The sequence below is a fragment of the Carlito syrichta genome, unplaced genomic scaffold (assembly GCF_000164805.1).
Source record: "Carlito syrichta isolate Samal-C Ts95f unplaced genomic scaffold, Tarsius_syrichta-2.0.1 Scaffold317439, whole genome shotgun sequence".
Classification (NCBI taxonomy): Eukaryota; Metazoa; Chordata; class Mammalia; order Primates; family Tarsiidae; genus Carlito; species Carlito syrichta.
The window spans coordinates 110,957-127,670 of record NW_007261535.1 but is presented as its reverse complement, the minus strand read 5'-3'; the positions used below and the strand labels follow the sequence as shown (position 1 = coordinate 127,670).

General features: G+C 52.0%; 2 protein-coding genes across 2 annotated transcripts in view; both read left to right on the top strand.

Moving 5' to 3' along the window:
* Positions 1-16,714, top strand: part of MVD (mevalonate diphosphate decarboxylase) — a 29,682-nt gene continuing 12,968 nt past the window's right edge. The window contains exon 1 of the mRNA XM_021707408.1: positions 1-49. Within this exon, the coding sequence (XP_021563083.1) occupies positions 1-49 (49 nt within the window). The remainder of the gene's footprint in view (positions 50-16,714) is intronic.
* The window catches only part of LOC103277354 (cytochrome b-245 light chain), a 23,331-nt gene continuing 20,893 nt past the window's right edge, over positions 14,277-16,714 (top strand). Inside the window, exon 1 of the mRNA XM_021707407.1 lies at positions 14,277-14,284. The gene's annotated coding sequence lies outside the window, so the exon portion shown is untranslated. The remainder of the gene's footprint in view (positions 14,285-16,714) is intronic.

Below are 16,714 nucleotides of genomic sequence, written 5' to 3'. Positions count from 1 at the left end.
ATGGGGGCATCTGAGAGCAAGAACCAGAGCCTGCCCCTCAGCCACTCTGGTGAGGCACGCCGGCCCAAGCCCACGCAGCTGCTGTCACGCAAGTCCCACCAGGGTCCTGCCCCCACTGCCCAGCAGCACTATCATTTCTTCCTGACCTCCTCACACCCCCAGGGTGGGTAGCCTCCCACCGGCTGGTCCTCCTCTTCCCAGTGGCAGCCTAGGGCAGAATCCAGAATGGAGAAAGGAGACCCGTCCTGGTCTGAGGGAGACAGTCCCTGACACCTTCCAGAGAGGACAGGGGGAGCTTCTGGAGGGGACACCTGTTCTTCCCCTGGAGGCCTGGCATTCTGTCACCTGCTTACTCTAGCCCTGGTCGAGGGCCATGAGTCAGGCACCTTTGTTCTGGCCCAGAACAGAACCACACGGCAAGCTGCAAGGCTTCCCTTGCTCACCTGGGCATCGCACAGAGTCAGGGAACCTTCAGGAGCGCTCCCTGCATCTGCACACAAGGTACCTCACTCTCTACCTCTCAGCCACCTGGAGCGTCCCCCCCACTGCTGGTCACCCTGGCAGACTCTCATCGGGTGCTGACGGGCCCTGGCTGATGGTTCGACAATGCCTATTTGAGGGACCTGGGAACAGTCCCAGAGGAAAGGTGACGTTGACCTTGGGATCCTCTGGACTAAGGGTGACCTTGAGTAGATAGACCACCTGGGAGTGCTCTGGCTCTGGGCTCTGCAGACCCCACGAGCTGGCAGGATGAGATGCTCTCAGAAGGCCCCGCTTGTATCTCCAGACCCGGACCTGCCTCCCCCGAGGGGAACGTGGAGGGAGTGACATGTAACTGACATGCAAGTGTGCTGGGGCCACCGTGACAGAGGCCCGCAGCCTGGGCTGCTACACAACAGACAATTATGCTCCCCGCTCTGGAGGCCAGAAGGGCCAGACCACAGTGTTGGCAGGGCTGGCTCCTTCCCGGGCTGAGAGCGAGGACCTGTCCCAGGCCTCTCTTGGAGACACAGCAGCTGCCGGCAGTCCTTGGCTGTGGTGGCCTCCCCCTCCCACTGCCTCTGTCCTTCACCATGTGTGTCCCCTGTGTGCATGTCTGGCTGGCTCGTCTCTTCTTGTAGGGACACTGGTTGCATGGGAGTGGACTCCCCTATCTGAACTCATCACTTCTGGGACTCTGCTTCCAGGTGCAGTCACATCTGAGGTTCCACACAGGGCTCTGGGGGACCCTTCAGCCCAAGCAGCTCATGAGGACATGTGGGCTTCTCGGGAGTCTCCTGCTAGGGCCTCTGACCTCAAGCCAGGCGAGGACATCGAAGCCCCTTCCTGTTCCTTCAGTCTATAGGGTCAGTTCTAACTGGTGGGATTGACAGGTCTCATCTTCAAAGTTTGATTCCATCCACTGGCTACTGTCTGTCTCCCGGCCTCATCCCCTCAAGGCAGAGGTGAGGCCAGGTAAGCGCAGGGGCCTGGGGAGTGGGAGCCTATCCTCCCAGGCGCCTTCTTCCTGACTCTGTCCCAGTATCTCCCCTAAGAGCGGGCCTGGGGGTTCCTCCAGCCTGGCGATGGCTCGCGCCCCAGCCCATGTTTGTATTTTCAGTCCGGGCATCTCACTGGGGATTTTTTCTTTTTTTAACAGCATTCAGATGCCTAAAGGAAGCTATATTGTAAATCGTATCTATTTCTGGGCCCCGATATCTAAATGAGGCGCCTGCACCTGTTGGGTATGAAGGAAGGGAATTTCACAGGCTGAAAATAAAGCCGAATGTTTTTCCTCCTGTAGCAGCCCATGGAAAATGCACTTATATTTATATCCGGGCGGCAGGCTGGGCAGAGGGCGGGTTGGCAGGGGACAGAGGAAAGCCTGGCCAGGGGGCTGGAGTGTCAAGAATTGAGGGCGCTCTCCATGGAGGACAAGTCTGACTAGGTCAGACGCAGCCTGCCAACCAGTCCCACCCAGGGGTCACCCCGCCTGCCCAGCCTGCCAGTTACCCTTTCACTCCTCCCTACCCCTCACCTCCTTGCTGGGCTTGGGGTCCTACTTGCAGCTGGGCTTCTGGAGCCCCCTCCCAACACCTGCAGAGTGAGAATCGGGAAGGAGGTGTCAGCCTAGTCACTGCCATCCCAGGAAGGGCCTGGCCATCTCTTTCTCTGGGGACAGCTGGGTGGGTCTTTGCCCCAGGTCATCTCTTTCCTTTTGTTGTTGTTGTTTGTTTGTTTGTTTGTTTTTGAGTTGAAGTCTCACTCTGTTGCCCAGCCTGGAGTGCAGTAGTACGCTCATGGCCACCCCGGCATTGACCTGCTGGGCTCCTTCTGCCTCAGCCTTCCAAGTAGCCAGAACTACAGGTGTGCACTACCACGCCCAGCTAATTTTTGATGTATTGTAGAGACAAGGTCTTGCCAAGTTGCTTGGGCTGGTCTCGAACCTGCAGGCTCAGACAATCCACTTGCCTTGGCCTCCCAAAGTGCTGAGCCACCAAGTCCGGCCATTTGCTTATTTGTTTTATGTCAGTCTCACTCTGTCTCTCAGGCTGGAGTGTAGCAGCATGATCATGGCTCACTGCAGCCTTGATCTCCTGGGCTCAGGTGATTCTCCCACCTCAGCCTCCTGAGTAGTTGGGTCTACAGGTGTGCAAAACCACACCTAGCTAACTTTTTGTAGAGACAAGGTCTCACTATGTTGCTCAGGCTGATCTCGAACGCCTGGGCTCAAGCGATCCTCCCGCCTCGGCCTCCCAAAGTGCTGGGATTGCAGGCATGAGCCACCGTGCCCAGCCACAGCCCTCTTTCTGACCAAATCATCACCCATCACATTCCTCCCTAGAGAAGGTCTTTCCAGCCAACGATTCTGAGCGTGTGCTGCCCAGGACTGGAGGGAGTGGAAGACAGGTGTCTCAGGCCAGCCCAGCTATGCTGGGGTGAGGGCAGAAACCTAAGAAACTGAAGGTCTGGACAGGAGAAAATGCCATAGGCTTCAGAGCAGTAAGACTCCTGTAAGGGCTTTCTCCCAGGATGGTGCCCACCAAGCACAGACAGGGCCGGCTGGGGCGTGTGGGAAGGACGGCCAGCAGGGCCCTGCGCCTTCTGCTGTTCTGACTCATGGGGACAGAAGCAACGAGAATGCTGGGCCTCCTGGAAACAGGTGTGTGAGGACAAAGTCTTCTGGATGACCGGGTCCCTCTCCTGCTCCCCGTTGAAGGCAGCCTGTCTCCCAAAAGCTGCAGAGGCGCTGAGGTTACCGACTCGTTCCCAGGAGCCCAGAGCATTCTATAAATATCATTCTGTCCCAGAATAATCTGGGGGGGAGGTTCTCTGGGTGTTTGAAAATAGCCCGCTTGTTACTATCTATACCCAGAAAGCCCCGCTCCTGGCCTCCACTTGCAGGGCTAAGTTTAGCTCCTGGCAAAACCCAGTGGAACAAAGTTTCCAGGCCGCACTGTGTGTGGATGCAGAACGTTTCAGGGAGAGTGCCTCGGTGGCCAAGGCTCAGAGGGGCAGAAAGGCTGGGGCCCATGAGGCAGCTCCTTCCTGCTCCTGCTCTGAGCCAGAGACACCTGTGGGATGGGGAGTCGAGAGACACCTTGCGGGTCCAGGAGGAAGGTATGCTAGTGCCAGGCTCCTCGTTCCAGCAGGGCTGAGTGAGTTATGAAGCCTTGGTTTCTTGTCTATATAGGAGGGACAGTGCTTAGTTCTGTGTCAGAATTCAAGAGAGCAATGACCAAACATCATGGAAAAACCAGCCAGGGACAGCAGCTCATGCCTGTCATCCCAGTGCTTTTGGAGGCTGAAGTGGGAGGATTGCTTGAGCTCAGGGGTTGGAGGCTGCAGTGAGCTATGAATCCCCACTGCACTCCAGCCTGAGTGACAGAGCCAGACCCTGTCTCAAAAAAAAAAAAAGAAGGAAGGACAGGGAAGACAGGTGTGTGAGAGAGAGAGAGAGAGAGAGAGAGAGAGAGAGAGAGAGAAGGAAGGAAGGAAGAAAGGAAGAAAATAAAGAGAAACAAAAGAGGAAAGAGACAGAGAGAAAGATTACAGATCCTAGAACCCCCCAACTTCAGGAAATGCTCATCCTCCAGCTTCTCTTGGACTCTGTCTATTCCTCGACGACCCTTCCGTCTGCAGTGAGTGTCTCTCAGCTGCTCCCACCACAGGCTGCTGGGAGCTGCCCCAGCCCTGGTTCTGGACAGAGCTGCATTGTGAAGGGCAGAGGTGACAGGAATTTGGCCCAGGGCCCCACCCAGCAGCATAGAGCCTCTGGCTGGTGGGGAGCACGCACCTTGCATCGCGGGCAGGTGGTGTTTACTCCCATGCTTGCCCTCTGTGTTTTGTTCTCTGCAGAAGGACAAACCTGTGGTACAGTCCCTAGGAGGGTGCTCATCACTTCAGTTTTGCCTACCCAGCCCCCAACGCCTCGTCCACGTCCACGGGGAGCTCTGGAAACGAAAGCGAGAGGCCAGAGGGGTTGAAGAGGCTGGAGAGGCTGGAGAGGCTGGGCGGCAAGCCCTCAAGGGCTCTTCTCACCAGCATGTGGCCTTTTGAAAGTCAACTTCTTTTTTTCTTGAGTCTGGGTCTCATTCTGTTGCCTAGGCTGGAGGGCAGCAGTACAATCATGGCTCATGGCAGCCTCAACCTCCCAGGTTCAGGCGATCCTCTTGCCTCAGCCTCCCCAGTAGCTGGGACAACAGGCGTGCACCACCACTTCCCAATAATTTTTTAATTTTTTTGTAGAGATCAGGTCTCGCTATGTTGTCTAGACTGGTCTCAAACTCCTGGGCTCAAGAGACCCTCCTGCCTCAGCTGCCCGAGTCACTGGGATTACAGGCCCACACCACTTTATTTTCTATATGCCCATCTACTTTATTTTCTTGCTATGTTGCCCAGGTTGGTCTTGAACTCCTGGCCTCAAGCCATCCTCCTGCCTTGACCTCCCAAAGTTCTGGGCCTTCAGGCATGAGCCACTGTGTGTGGCCAATTTTAATAAGGGTCACTGTAGATGTTTTCCCCATCCTTGGAAAGGATCTGCTCGTTCCGTGGCAACAGATCTGATGGCAAATCCATCCAGAAGGCCAGGCACCGGGGACTGTGTCTGTCCAGCTGTGGGAGTCCTGCCCTTACCCCAAGCCCAATGGGGCAGGAATGCAGGCACAGGAGTGTGAGACAGGCATGGTGGGCGCCTGTGTCCCTGGAAGGGAAAGCCTTCTGTGGTGAGAGGTCCAAATGCAAGATCCCCGAGGCTCTCGGAGCTACTGCCCCCATCCGACCAGGGCTCCCAGCCATGTGCATACAGTAGACGCCGGTGTGTCCCGAGCGCCTGTGTTGGAAAACTGGAGGTGACGGGGAAGCTGCAGTAACTCAGTGATTTAACCAGAGAACATCTAGTTTTTCTGAAAGGTGGCCTTGCTCAGCAGAGAGCTTCTTCTGGGACCAATGCTGGCCACGTGTCAACACAGGCAGGCCCTCGAGGGCTTTATCATCTGAGGGAGGAGTGGTCCTATCCCTCCCAGCAGTGGAGGAAAGGCAGGCACAGAGAGGGTGGGCAGCTTGTCAAAGTTGCACAGGGACCAAGTGGCAGAGCTCTTCTCTAAATGCGGGCCATTTGGGTCCAGAGTCTGTCATTTTTGTTCCTAAGACCGATACCCACTCCATAGGAAATTCTGACACTTACTTTCACTTTGGAGTCAGATGTAGGGCCTCCAACCAGAATGGCAAACACTGTACTGCTCTTTAAAGTAGGGATGCACTGGCTCACGCCTGTCATCCCAGCACTTTGGGAGGCTGTGGCAGTAGGATCCTTTGAGCCCAGGAGTTCAAGGTCAACCGAGGCAACAAAAATTTGTCTCTACAAAAAAATTAAAAAATTAGCTGGGCGTGGTGACATGCGCCTATAGTCCCAGCTACTCTGGAGGCTGCGGCAGGAGGATTGCCTGAGCCCAGCAGGTCGAGGCTGTGGTGAGCCATGATCCTGCCACCGCACTCCAGCCAGGGGTGAATGGTGGGAGAGGGGTTGTGCGGGAACCTGAGTTCTCTCTCACCTCCTGCTGAAAGGGGAGAGAATGGAGAGCCCAGGGAAAGGAAGTCACGAGAGGATGGAGAGGAGAGGGGACTCAGCGGGCAGAGGCAGAAGGATCCTCTGTGGTTGGGACAGAAACCCATGCCAGGCTGACACGTGACTGCCAACAGGTGGCCTCCAGGATTAGACAAGAGAACCAGGAGCAAGCCCAGTACAGCACCTGGCATAGAGTAGGTGCTCAATAAAAGCTCAGCACCCTCCTCACCTGATGACTCACAGTCCCATTTTTTCTGGTTTACAACGAGAAGGACCATACATTTTCCCAGGATGACCCAGCAGAAGATGCTGGATCCAGACCTGGGCAGCTGATGGCTCAAAAGGCACTCCAGAGACTTGCCCAAATGCCAGCAAGGGCTGCTTGCTGAGGGTCACCACAGAGCAGATAAAAATGTCACCAAGTGGCTGTAGGTAGTAGATCCCTGCAGACTTGAGACACCTGTAGGTAGTAGACCCCTGCAGACTTTAGACAACTGTAGACTGTAGACTTTGCAAACTGTAGACTCCCACAGACTGTCAACCCCTATAGGCTGTAGACCACTGCAAACTGTAGACCCTGCAGACTGTAGACCCTTGTAGATTATAGACCCTTGTAGACTGTATACCCATTAGACTGTAGACCCCTGTAGACTGTAGACTTCTATAGAATGTAGACCCTATCAACTGTAAAAACAGTAGAATGTAGACTGCTGTAGACTATAGACTCCTGTAGACTGTAGACCCCTATAGATTATAGACCCTTGTAGACTGTATACCCATTAGACTGCAGACCCTTGTAGACCATAGACTTCTGTAAACTGTAGATGCTGTAGGCTGTAGAACCAGTAGAATATAGACCTCTGTAGGCTATAGACTCTGTAGACTGTAGACCCCTGCAGACTATAGATCCTTGTAGACTATATATCTATTAGACTCTAGAACCCTGTAAACCATAGATTTCTATAGACCGTAGACCCTGAGACTATAGACCCAGTAGACTATTGACTCTTGTAGACTATATACCTATTAGACTATAGACCCTTGTAGACCATAGGCTTCTGTAGACTGTAGACCCTGTAGACCATAGAACCAGTAGAATGTAGACCAACTGTAGGTTATGAAGTCTGTAGACTGTAGACCCCTGAAGATGGTAGAACCCTGCAGACTACAGACTTCTGCAGATTTTAGACCCAGTAGACTGTAGACCCTGTAGACTGTTGACTGTAGACCCCTGTAAATTGCAGATTCTTGCAGACTGTAGACCTCTGAAGACTGTAGACCCTTGTAGACTGTCAACTCCTGTAGGCTGTAGACCCCATACAGATTTTAGACCCTTGCTGAATGTAGACCCCTGTTGATTGTAGACACCATGTGGACTGCAGGCCCCTGTTGATTTTAGACCTCATGTAGACTGTATACCCCTGCAGACTATACACCATGCAGGCTATAGACCCCTGCAGATTTTAAATTCTGTAGACTCGGCCGGGCTCAGTTGCTCAGCCTGTAATCCTGCACTTTGGGAGGCCAAGGTGAGTGAATTTCCTGAGCCCGGGGGTTCAAGACCTGCCTGGGCAACTTGGTGAGACCTCATTTCTACAATAAATCAAAAAAATTAGTCAGGCGCCTGTAGCTCGCACCTGTAGTTCCAGCTACTTGGAAAGCTGAGGTGGAAGGATCACTGGAGCCCAGCAGGTCGAGGCTGCGGTGGCTGGGAGCATGCCACTGCACTCCAGTCTGGGTGACAGAGTGAGATTCCAACTAAAAAAAAAAAAATTCTGTAGACTGTAGACTTCTGCAGATTTTAGACCCTGTAGACCCCTGTAGACCCTTGTAGACTATAGACTCTATAGAATTTAGCTCCTGTAGACCCTACAGACTGTAGACTTTGCACATTGTAGACCCCTGCACTAAAGACCCATGTAGACTGTAGACTCGTAGACCCTGTAGACTATAGACCCCTGTAGACTGCAGACCCCTGTGGACTGTAGACCTCTGAAAATTTTAGACCCTGTAGACTATAGACCCTGTAGATTTTAGATCAAGTAGACTGTAGACCCTGTAGACTGTGGACTCTGTAGACTGTAGACCGTGTAGGCTGTGGATCCCTGTAGGCTGCAGACCCTTGCAAATTGTAGAACCCTTGCAGACCATGGACCCTTGCAGGCTGTGGACCCCTGTAGACCTTGTTGACTGTAGACCCCTGTAGACTGCAGACCCCTGTAGACTATAAACTTCTGAAGATTTTAGACCCTGTAGACTGTAGACCCTGTAGACTGCAGACCCTGTAGACTGTAGACCCAGTAGACTGTAGACTCTTGTAGATTATGGACTCTGCAGACTGTAGACCCATGTAGGCTGTGGACCCCTGTAGGCTGCAGGCCCTTGCAAATTGTAGACCCCTGCAGACTGTGAACCCTCGTAGGCTGTAGACCCCTGTAAGCTATAGACCCCTGTAGACTGTAGATCCCTGTTGATTGTAAACCCCATGCAGACTGTAGACTTTAGACCCCTGTAGGCTGTAGACCCCTGTAGGTTATAGACCCCTATAGACTCTAGACCCTGCAGACTTTAGACCCCTGTAGGCTGTAGACCCCTGCAGACAGTAGACCCTGCAGACTGTAGACCTTGTGGAGTGTAGAGCCCTGAAGACTGTGAACCCCTGTAGACTTTGTAGACTATAGACCTTGCAGACTGTGGACCCTTGTAGTCTGTAGATTTCTGTAGGTTGTAGACCCCTGTAGATTGTAGTCTCCTGCAGACTTAGACCCCTGAATACTTTAGAACTCTGCATACTGTAGAGCTTGTAGATTGTAGACCCCTGTTGGTTGTAGACTTCTCCAGACTGTAGAATCCTGTTTATTGTAGACCCCATGCAGACTATAGATCCATGTTAACTGTAGACTTCATGTAAACTATAGACTCCTGTAGACTGTAGATCCTGTAGACTATACATCCTGTAGGCTGAAGATCCTGCAGACTATAGAACCCTGTAGACTGTAGCCCCTGTAGACTGTATACCCTACAGACTGTGAACACTTGTAGACTGTAGACCCCTGCAGACTGTGGACCCTTGTAGAATGTAGGCCTCTGAAGAGTATAGACTCCTGCAGACTGTAGACCGTGGACTCTATACTCTGTGGACCGTAGACCCTGTAGACAGTAGACCCCTGCAGACTGTAGAAGCATGTAGACTGAAGATTCCTGTAGACTCCAGACTCTGTATACTGTATACCCTGTATCCTGGGGACCCTTGTAGACTGTAGACCTCTGCAGACCGTAGACCCCTGGAGGCTATACACTCCTGTAGGCTGTAGACCCCTGTAGACTGTAGACCCCTGCAGACTGTAGACCCCAGCATACTGTAGACACTTGCTGTAGACCCCTGCAGATTGCAGAACCTCGTGTAGACTGTAGACCCCTGAAGACTGTATCCTCCTGTAGGCTGTAGAGCCCTGCAGCTGCAGAGCCCTGTAGACTTTAGACCCTGCAGACTGTAGACTATATAGACTGTAGACCCTATAGCCTGTAGACCCAGTAGACTGTAGACCCCTGCAGATTCTTGACCCTTGTAAGCTGTGTACCCTATTGACTGCAGATCCCTGCAGACTGTAGACCTCTATAGACTGTAGACCCATTAGACTGTAGACTCTTGTAGACTGAAGACTCCTCCAATCTGTAGATCCCTGTAGGCTGTAGATCCCTGAAGACTGTATGTAGACCTCTGTAGACTTTGGACTCCTGTAGTCTATAGACCCCTGCAAATTCTTGACCCTTGTAGGCTGTGGACCCTGTAGACAATAGATCCCCGCAGACTGTAGACTCCTGGAGATTGTAGACCCCTACAGACTGTTGACTCCTGCTGACTGTAGACCCATTAGACTGTAGAACCCTATAGACTGAAGACGCTGGTAACTCTTGACCCTTGTAGGCTGTGGACCCTGTAGACTGTACACTGTAGACCCTGCAGACTTTAGACCCCTGTAGACTTTGGATCACTGTAGACTGTAGACCCTGTAAACTGTTGACCTTGCATACTGTAGACCCCTATAGACTCCACACCCCTGCAGACTCTTGACCTTTGTAGGCTGTAGACCGCTGTAGACTATTGTAGGCTGTAGATCGCTGTAGACCTCATCCTTCCCAGGATGCCTGAGGCTTCTTCACTTGTTCAGTGCTAGCCCTGGCTCCATCTGCTTTTTTCCCCCTTTTTCCTGACTTTCCATGATGCTGAATCCATCTTGCAAAGGGGAAATGATTGTTAGAAGCATAGTGTGTGTGAGGACAGCAAGCCTCTGGGGCAGCAGCAGCACTCTTAGGGTTGAGTCAAGGACCAGGAGCTCAGATGACCAGTCACCTGAAACCAGGCATGTGGGCGCTGGGAAGTGGATGCATGGGGTGGCACCTGGGTGCTTTGGGAGAACTGGCAGACGCACCAGGTTGGTTTGATGATATGCTTCAGGTGAGCACACGCCCTGTGTTCTTTCATGAGATAAGTATCTCTTAATGGACAGGAAACTGTTCACAAAGAAGCCATGGCTCTGGGGGGAAGTGAAAGGGGAGGAGGTGACTGGCCATTTGCAGCAATTGCTGAGGCCGTAGTAGTTCAGGACAGTTGCGCCCTCCTCCCAGCCTCACCAGGCAGGCACTCCTGAAGACTGCAGAGCCGTGAACACCAGGACCAGCTCTGGACCCACCCTCCAGGCAGCCTCCAGCCAGGCCTGGGTCCCAGGCCCTTCGCCTCATCCATGTCCTCTAGATGGGATTGTCTGGCGAGCTGTGGAGGGCTCCAAAGGTCATTCAGGAGCAGAAGGCAAGACCAGAGACTCTGACTAGCTGACACGATTTGGAGCTGTTGTGTCCAGGAGCAAGGATCAGTGAACCACAGCATGGGCCAAATCCAGCCAGCTACCCACTGTTACACAGCCCAAGAGCTAGGAATGGGTGTGTCATCAAAAAATCCAAAGACACAACAGCACTATCCAAAGGTAGCGACCACCCAGGTGTCCCTCCACTGATGACAGACAAGCAAAACATGGCCCATCCTCACTGTGGAATGAAGGAGCAACAGGCCAGGAAGCAGCTGAACCTTGGGGAGAGGATGCTGAGCAAAAGAAGCCAGTTGTAAACGGACAGACCCCCTAGGATTCCACCCGTAGAGGGCCCCTAGTGCGGGCAAACTCATAGGGACAGAAAGTAGACGCTGGGCGTGGTGGCTCAAGTCTGTCATCCTAGCACTTTGGGAGGCCAAGGAGGAAGGATTGCTTGAGCCCAGGTGTTTGAGACCAGCCTGGGCAACATAGCGTGACCTCGCCCCTACGATAAATCAAAAAATTAGCCGGGCATGGTGGCACGTGCCTGTAGTCCCACCTACTCAGGAAGCTAAGGTAGGAGAAGGGCCTGAGCCCAAGAGCTCGAGGCTGTGGTGAGCCACCATGATCATGCCACTGCTCTCCAGCCTGGGTTACAGAGTGAGACCTCTACTGAAAAAAGAAGAAGAAAGTAGAATCGTGGTGGCAGGGGCTGGGAAGGGGGAATGAGGAGTGAGTGTTGACCGGGGACAGAGTCTCAGTTTGGGATGATGAGAAAGTTCTGGAGATGGAGCTAGTGATGATGGCTGCACAGTAGCGAGGTGTACTTAGGGTCGCTGAATGTCCCTTAAATTGGTTAACACGGCCTGAAATAAATTTTAAAGTGTTGTGGATAGGCCGGGCTCGGTGGCTCAGTCTGTAATCCCAGCACTTGGGGAGTCCGAGGCGACTGGATTGCCTGAACCCGCGGGTTCAAGACCCGCCCGGGCAACTTGGCGAGACCTTGTCTCTACAATAAAGCAGAAACTAGCCGGGCTTGGTAGCGCATGCCTGTAGTTCTGGCTACTTGGAAGGCTGAGGCGGAAGGATCGCCGAAGCCCAGCAGGTCGCGGCTGCCGTGGCTGGGAGCATGCCACTGCACTCTAGTCTGGGCGACAGAGTGAGACTCCAACGCAAAAAATAAATAAATAATAAATAAAATAAAAATAAAGTGTTGTGGATAAGGCTGATCCGGTCATCCCATGGGGCCACTTGTTCCCACAACAGCATCTGGAGTATAGCTGCGGAAACCATGGCCCGGGCTGTGTGTGATCCTCTGCCCATCGGTGGAGACGAAGATGCTCCAGTCCACTCTGCCTCTCTGGAATTTAAAGCATAGATGCTGCCTGTAATCTCAGCACTTAGGGAGGCAGAGGAGAGATTATTGCCTGAGCTCAGGAATTCAAGACCAGCCTGGGCAATGTGGCGAGACCTCATCTCCACAATAAATCAAAAAATTAGCTGGGCGTGCTGGCACGTGCCTGTGGTTCCAGCTACTTGGAAGGCTGAGTCAGTGTCCGTGACGTTGCTTCGGGACATTCAGCTGCACATTTTCCATGGTGGCTCTCGCTCCTCCACGGCAGAGTGGTGCCGCTGCAGCCACGACTATGTGACCCATAGAGGCAAGAACATCTCCCCTCTGGCCTTTTACAGAAAACACTTGCCGGCCCGTGTCATAGAGCGAGCGCAGGAACGCACAAGGTTGCTTGATGGAGGGAAGTGGAGCAGAGTCTGGGGACTTCTGAGATCAGAGTCCTTATTCTTCAGGGCCAAGGCTGAGCATGGGAATACGGTAGGAAGGAGTCTGGGGGCCAACTCCCCCAGGATTGGGTGGGTATCCCTCTAAACAGAGCGCCCTCATTTCTGGCACAGCAGAGGGTGCTAGCTGTGCACCCATCCCCCCATTGGGCTAGAGAGGCAGAAAGAGAGGACTTTGCTCCTGTGAGGCCAGTCCTCCAGGCGAGGGGCCCTGCACCTCCTCATCCACTTCCTTCCCTGTCTTCTTCCTGTCCTAGGGTCAGCTGGCTGTCTTCCTGTGTGAAGTCAGTTATCAGTGTTCTCAGAACCTTTGTAAGCATTGGCTGGTGCTGGGCGCTGTGGCTCACGCCTGTAATCCCAGCACTTTGGGAGGCCAAGGCAAGAAGATTACTTGAGCCCAGGAATTCGAGACCAGCCTGGGCAACATAGCAAGACCTCATGTCTACAAAAAATTTTTTAAAAAAATTAGCCAGGTATGGTGACGCACACCTGTAATCCCAACTATTCAGGAGGCTGAGGCAGGAGAATTGCCTGAGCCCAGGAGGTCAAGGCTGCCATGAGCCATGAGTGTGCCGCTGCACTCCAGCCTGGGAGACAGAGTGAGACCCCAGTGCACACCATCATGCCCAGCTAATTTTTTTAATGTTGTTTTTTTTCGTGACCCGCTTGGGCAACTTGGCGACACCTCATCTCTACAATAAATCAAAAAATTAGCCGGGCGCGGTAGCGCGCAACTGTAGTTCCAGCTACTCGGAAGGCTGAGGCGGAAGGATCGCCAGAGCCCAGCAGGTCGAGGCTGCAGTGACCGGGAGTGTGCCACTGCCCTCCAGCCTGGGTGACAGAGTGAGACTCTAACTCAAAAAAAGAAAAAAATGTTTTTTTAAAATAGAGACAGGGTCTCGCTATGTTGCCCAGGCTGGTCTCAAACTCTTGGACTCAAGTGATCCTCCTGCTTCAGCCTCCCAAAGTGCTGACATTAGAGGCATGAGCCAGGCCCAGCCTGTTAATTGACTTTTTAAGTCATGTATATGTAATTCTTTGATCATAAGCAGTAAAACTGCTAAGTTCCCAGTAATCCAAGTAATGCACCCAGCACAGTGCCTGGCACAAACAGACGCTCCTTAAATGTCTTTGTCTTTCTCTTCTTCATCACAACCATGGCAGAATATAAATGATGAGGTGGCCCATAGCTCCACCCTCTCCTGGGTCCCTCTGTGAACATGACTGCAGTTGGGGTAGTGACATCAGTTCTTCAATAGAAGGCTTAGTGCCTTTGCATGAAACAGAAGAGTGATTGCAAAAGAAATTAGAAATAAGGACCATCCTAAATGTAGATGTCAGCAACAGGGAGACACAGAGAGGCTGAGGTGGGAGGACTCCTTGAGCCTTGGAGTTCGAGGCTGCAATGAGCTATCATCACACCAATACCATCCAGGCTGGGCCACAGAGTAGAACCCTGTCTCTAAAAAATAAATAAGTAAATGTAAATAAATAAAAGGTAAAAATAAAAGTGTAAAAAGAGAAGGGGAAATGGAAAGCTATTGCTTAAATCAGGGGTCCCTGGCCCCTGGGCGACCCTGAGCTGGTGAAGGGCACTTTCTCTATCCTTTGGAGGAGAGCATGGGGGCCAACGGTACAGCTGTCAAGGAGGGCAGCTCACCAACAGCTACCAAACCTGCTTCTGCATACATGCCCTGGCCCGGACACCACTTGCAGGAATTTCTCTTGCAGAAACACATGTGCAAAGGGGTGTGGGAAGCCCTCCTCATGGCAGCAAAAAATGGTTGATGACCCAGTGATCTGTCCACAGGGACCCAAGGAAGGAGTCGCGGCACATCTAGAGGGCATATGAGGAGGCTTTCTTTGCACTGAGCTGGGCAGGTCTGGCAAAGTGGGGGGAACCCTATTTGCTTGCATTATATGTAAAGTGTCAACGGAAAGAAAGGGGAGTATGACGCTTCTGGGAGCAGAAATGGGGCTCAGGCTGGAAGACTGCATGTTGCATGTGCTTGGATTTTCCGAAATCAAGTCAGTTAAAAGCCAAAAGTGGTCAAGTGTAGGGACTCATGCCTGTAATCCCAGCACTTTGGGAGGCCAAGGCAGGAGGGAGGACGGCTTGAGGCCAGGAGTTGGTGACCAGCCTGGGCAACATAGTGAGGCTCCATTTCTACCAAAATAAAAAATTAGTTGAGCGTGTGGTGCCTGTAGCCCCCGCGACTTGGGAGGCTGAGATGGGAGGACTGCTTGAGCCTGGAAGTTTGAGGCTGCAGTGAGCTATGATCACACCGCTGCCATCTAGCCTGGGCCACAGAGTGAAACTCTGTCTCTGAAAAAATAAATAAGTAAATGTATATAAATAAATAAAAGGTAAAAATAAAAATTTTTAAAAAGAAGGGGAAATGGAAGGTCATTGCTTAATATAGGGGTCCCTGACCCCTGGGCCACGGACCAGTACCAGTCTGTGGCCTGTTAGGAATCGGCCGCACAGCAGGAGATGAGCATCTGTGTTTACGGTTGCTCCCTATTACCTGCATGATCGTCTGAGCTCCACCTTCTGTCAGATCAGGGTGGTATTAGATTCTCACGGGAGTGCGAACCCTACTAGGAACTGTGTGTGTGAGGGATCTGGGTTGTGAGCTCCTTATGAGGGTCTAATGCTTGATGAGCTGAGATGGCGCTGAGGCAGTGATGCTAGCACTGGGGAGCAGCTGAAAATACAGATTAACATCAGAAGTGAGACTGGACTGCACAGAGCCCATAATATATCAGTTGCCTGCAGACTCATATCAAAACCCTGTCTGTGAGTGGCGAGTGAGTTGATGTACTTCAATTGCACAGCTGCATCTGGGGGCAGGCTTTCAGTCAGAATCTGACATTTTAGTCTGTGTGTGGTCCGCCCATTATTTTATTTACCACTTCTGTCCATGCTTCTTTCGCTCAATGCGCACTTGTCTCAGTCACAGTTCTGGTAAGCCCACAAGCTAACTCTAGACAAAATGAGTAAAAAACAAATGTCACCGGAGAGCTTCTTTGGAAAAAGGGAAAGACCCAAGGATGAGAGAAGCAGAAGACTCTAGGACTGCCAACAGAAAGAAAACTGCATTTAAAAGAAAATACCAGGGTCCTACTTAAATTATGGGTTCATTGAAACAGGTGGTTCACATTCTCCAAGCCTGCTTGGTATAATATGCGGTGACCGGTATCCAACGAGGCCACAAAATCTTAAAAACTGCTTCGCCACATGGAGACCAAACACCCTGCATTAGAAGACAAGTCTTTGGGGTTTTTCAAAAGGAAGAAATGTGAACATGAAGAACAGAAGCAGTTATCGAAGCCGTCACTTCATTGGATGTGCCTGAACTGAGCATCTTTCTTAGTGACTGACCACATTGCTAAAGCTAAGAAGCCCTTTCTTCTTGGTGAAGAATTGATCCCGCCTGCTGCTAAGAACATTTGTCTTGAACTTTCAGGAGAGGATGCAGTTCAAAATGTGGCATGTGTTCCTCTTTCGGTTAGCACCATAACCACTCGAATGGATGAAATAGCAGGACATCAGAGCTTGTTTCTAGGCGATGTATTTTCAGAAGGGTGCTCATGAGGATATGTTATGTGCACTTTTGTTGCCAACCAATACCCCAGCTGCAGAGCTATTCAAGTCTTTGAATGATTACATATCAGGAAAGCTGAATGGGTCCCTTTGTGCCGGTCTACGCACAGACAGAGTGGCGGCCCTGACGGACGGCTTTCTGGTTTCACTACTTGGGTCAAAGAGGTCACCTCTGAATGTGAATCTACACACTGTGTCATCCATGGAGAAATGCTGGCTAGCCGAAAGATGTCACCTGACCTCAACAACGTCTTGCAGGATGTGATTACAATTATCAACCACAGCCGGCCTCGGTGGCTCAGCCTGTAATCCCAGTGCTTTAGGAGGCTGAGGTGAGTGGATTGCCTGAGCCTGTAGGTTTGAGACCTGCCTGGGCAACTTGGCGAGACCGCATCTCTACAATAAATCAAAAATTAGCCGGGCATGGTAGCGCGCGCCTGTAGTTCCAGCTACTTG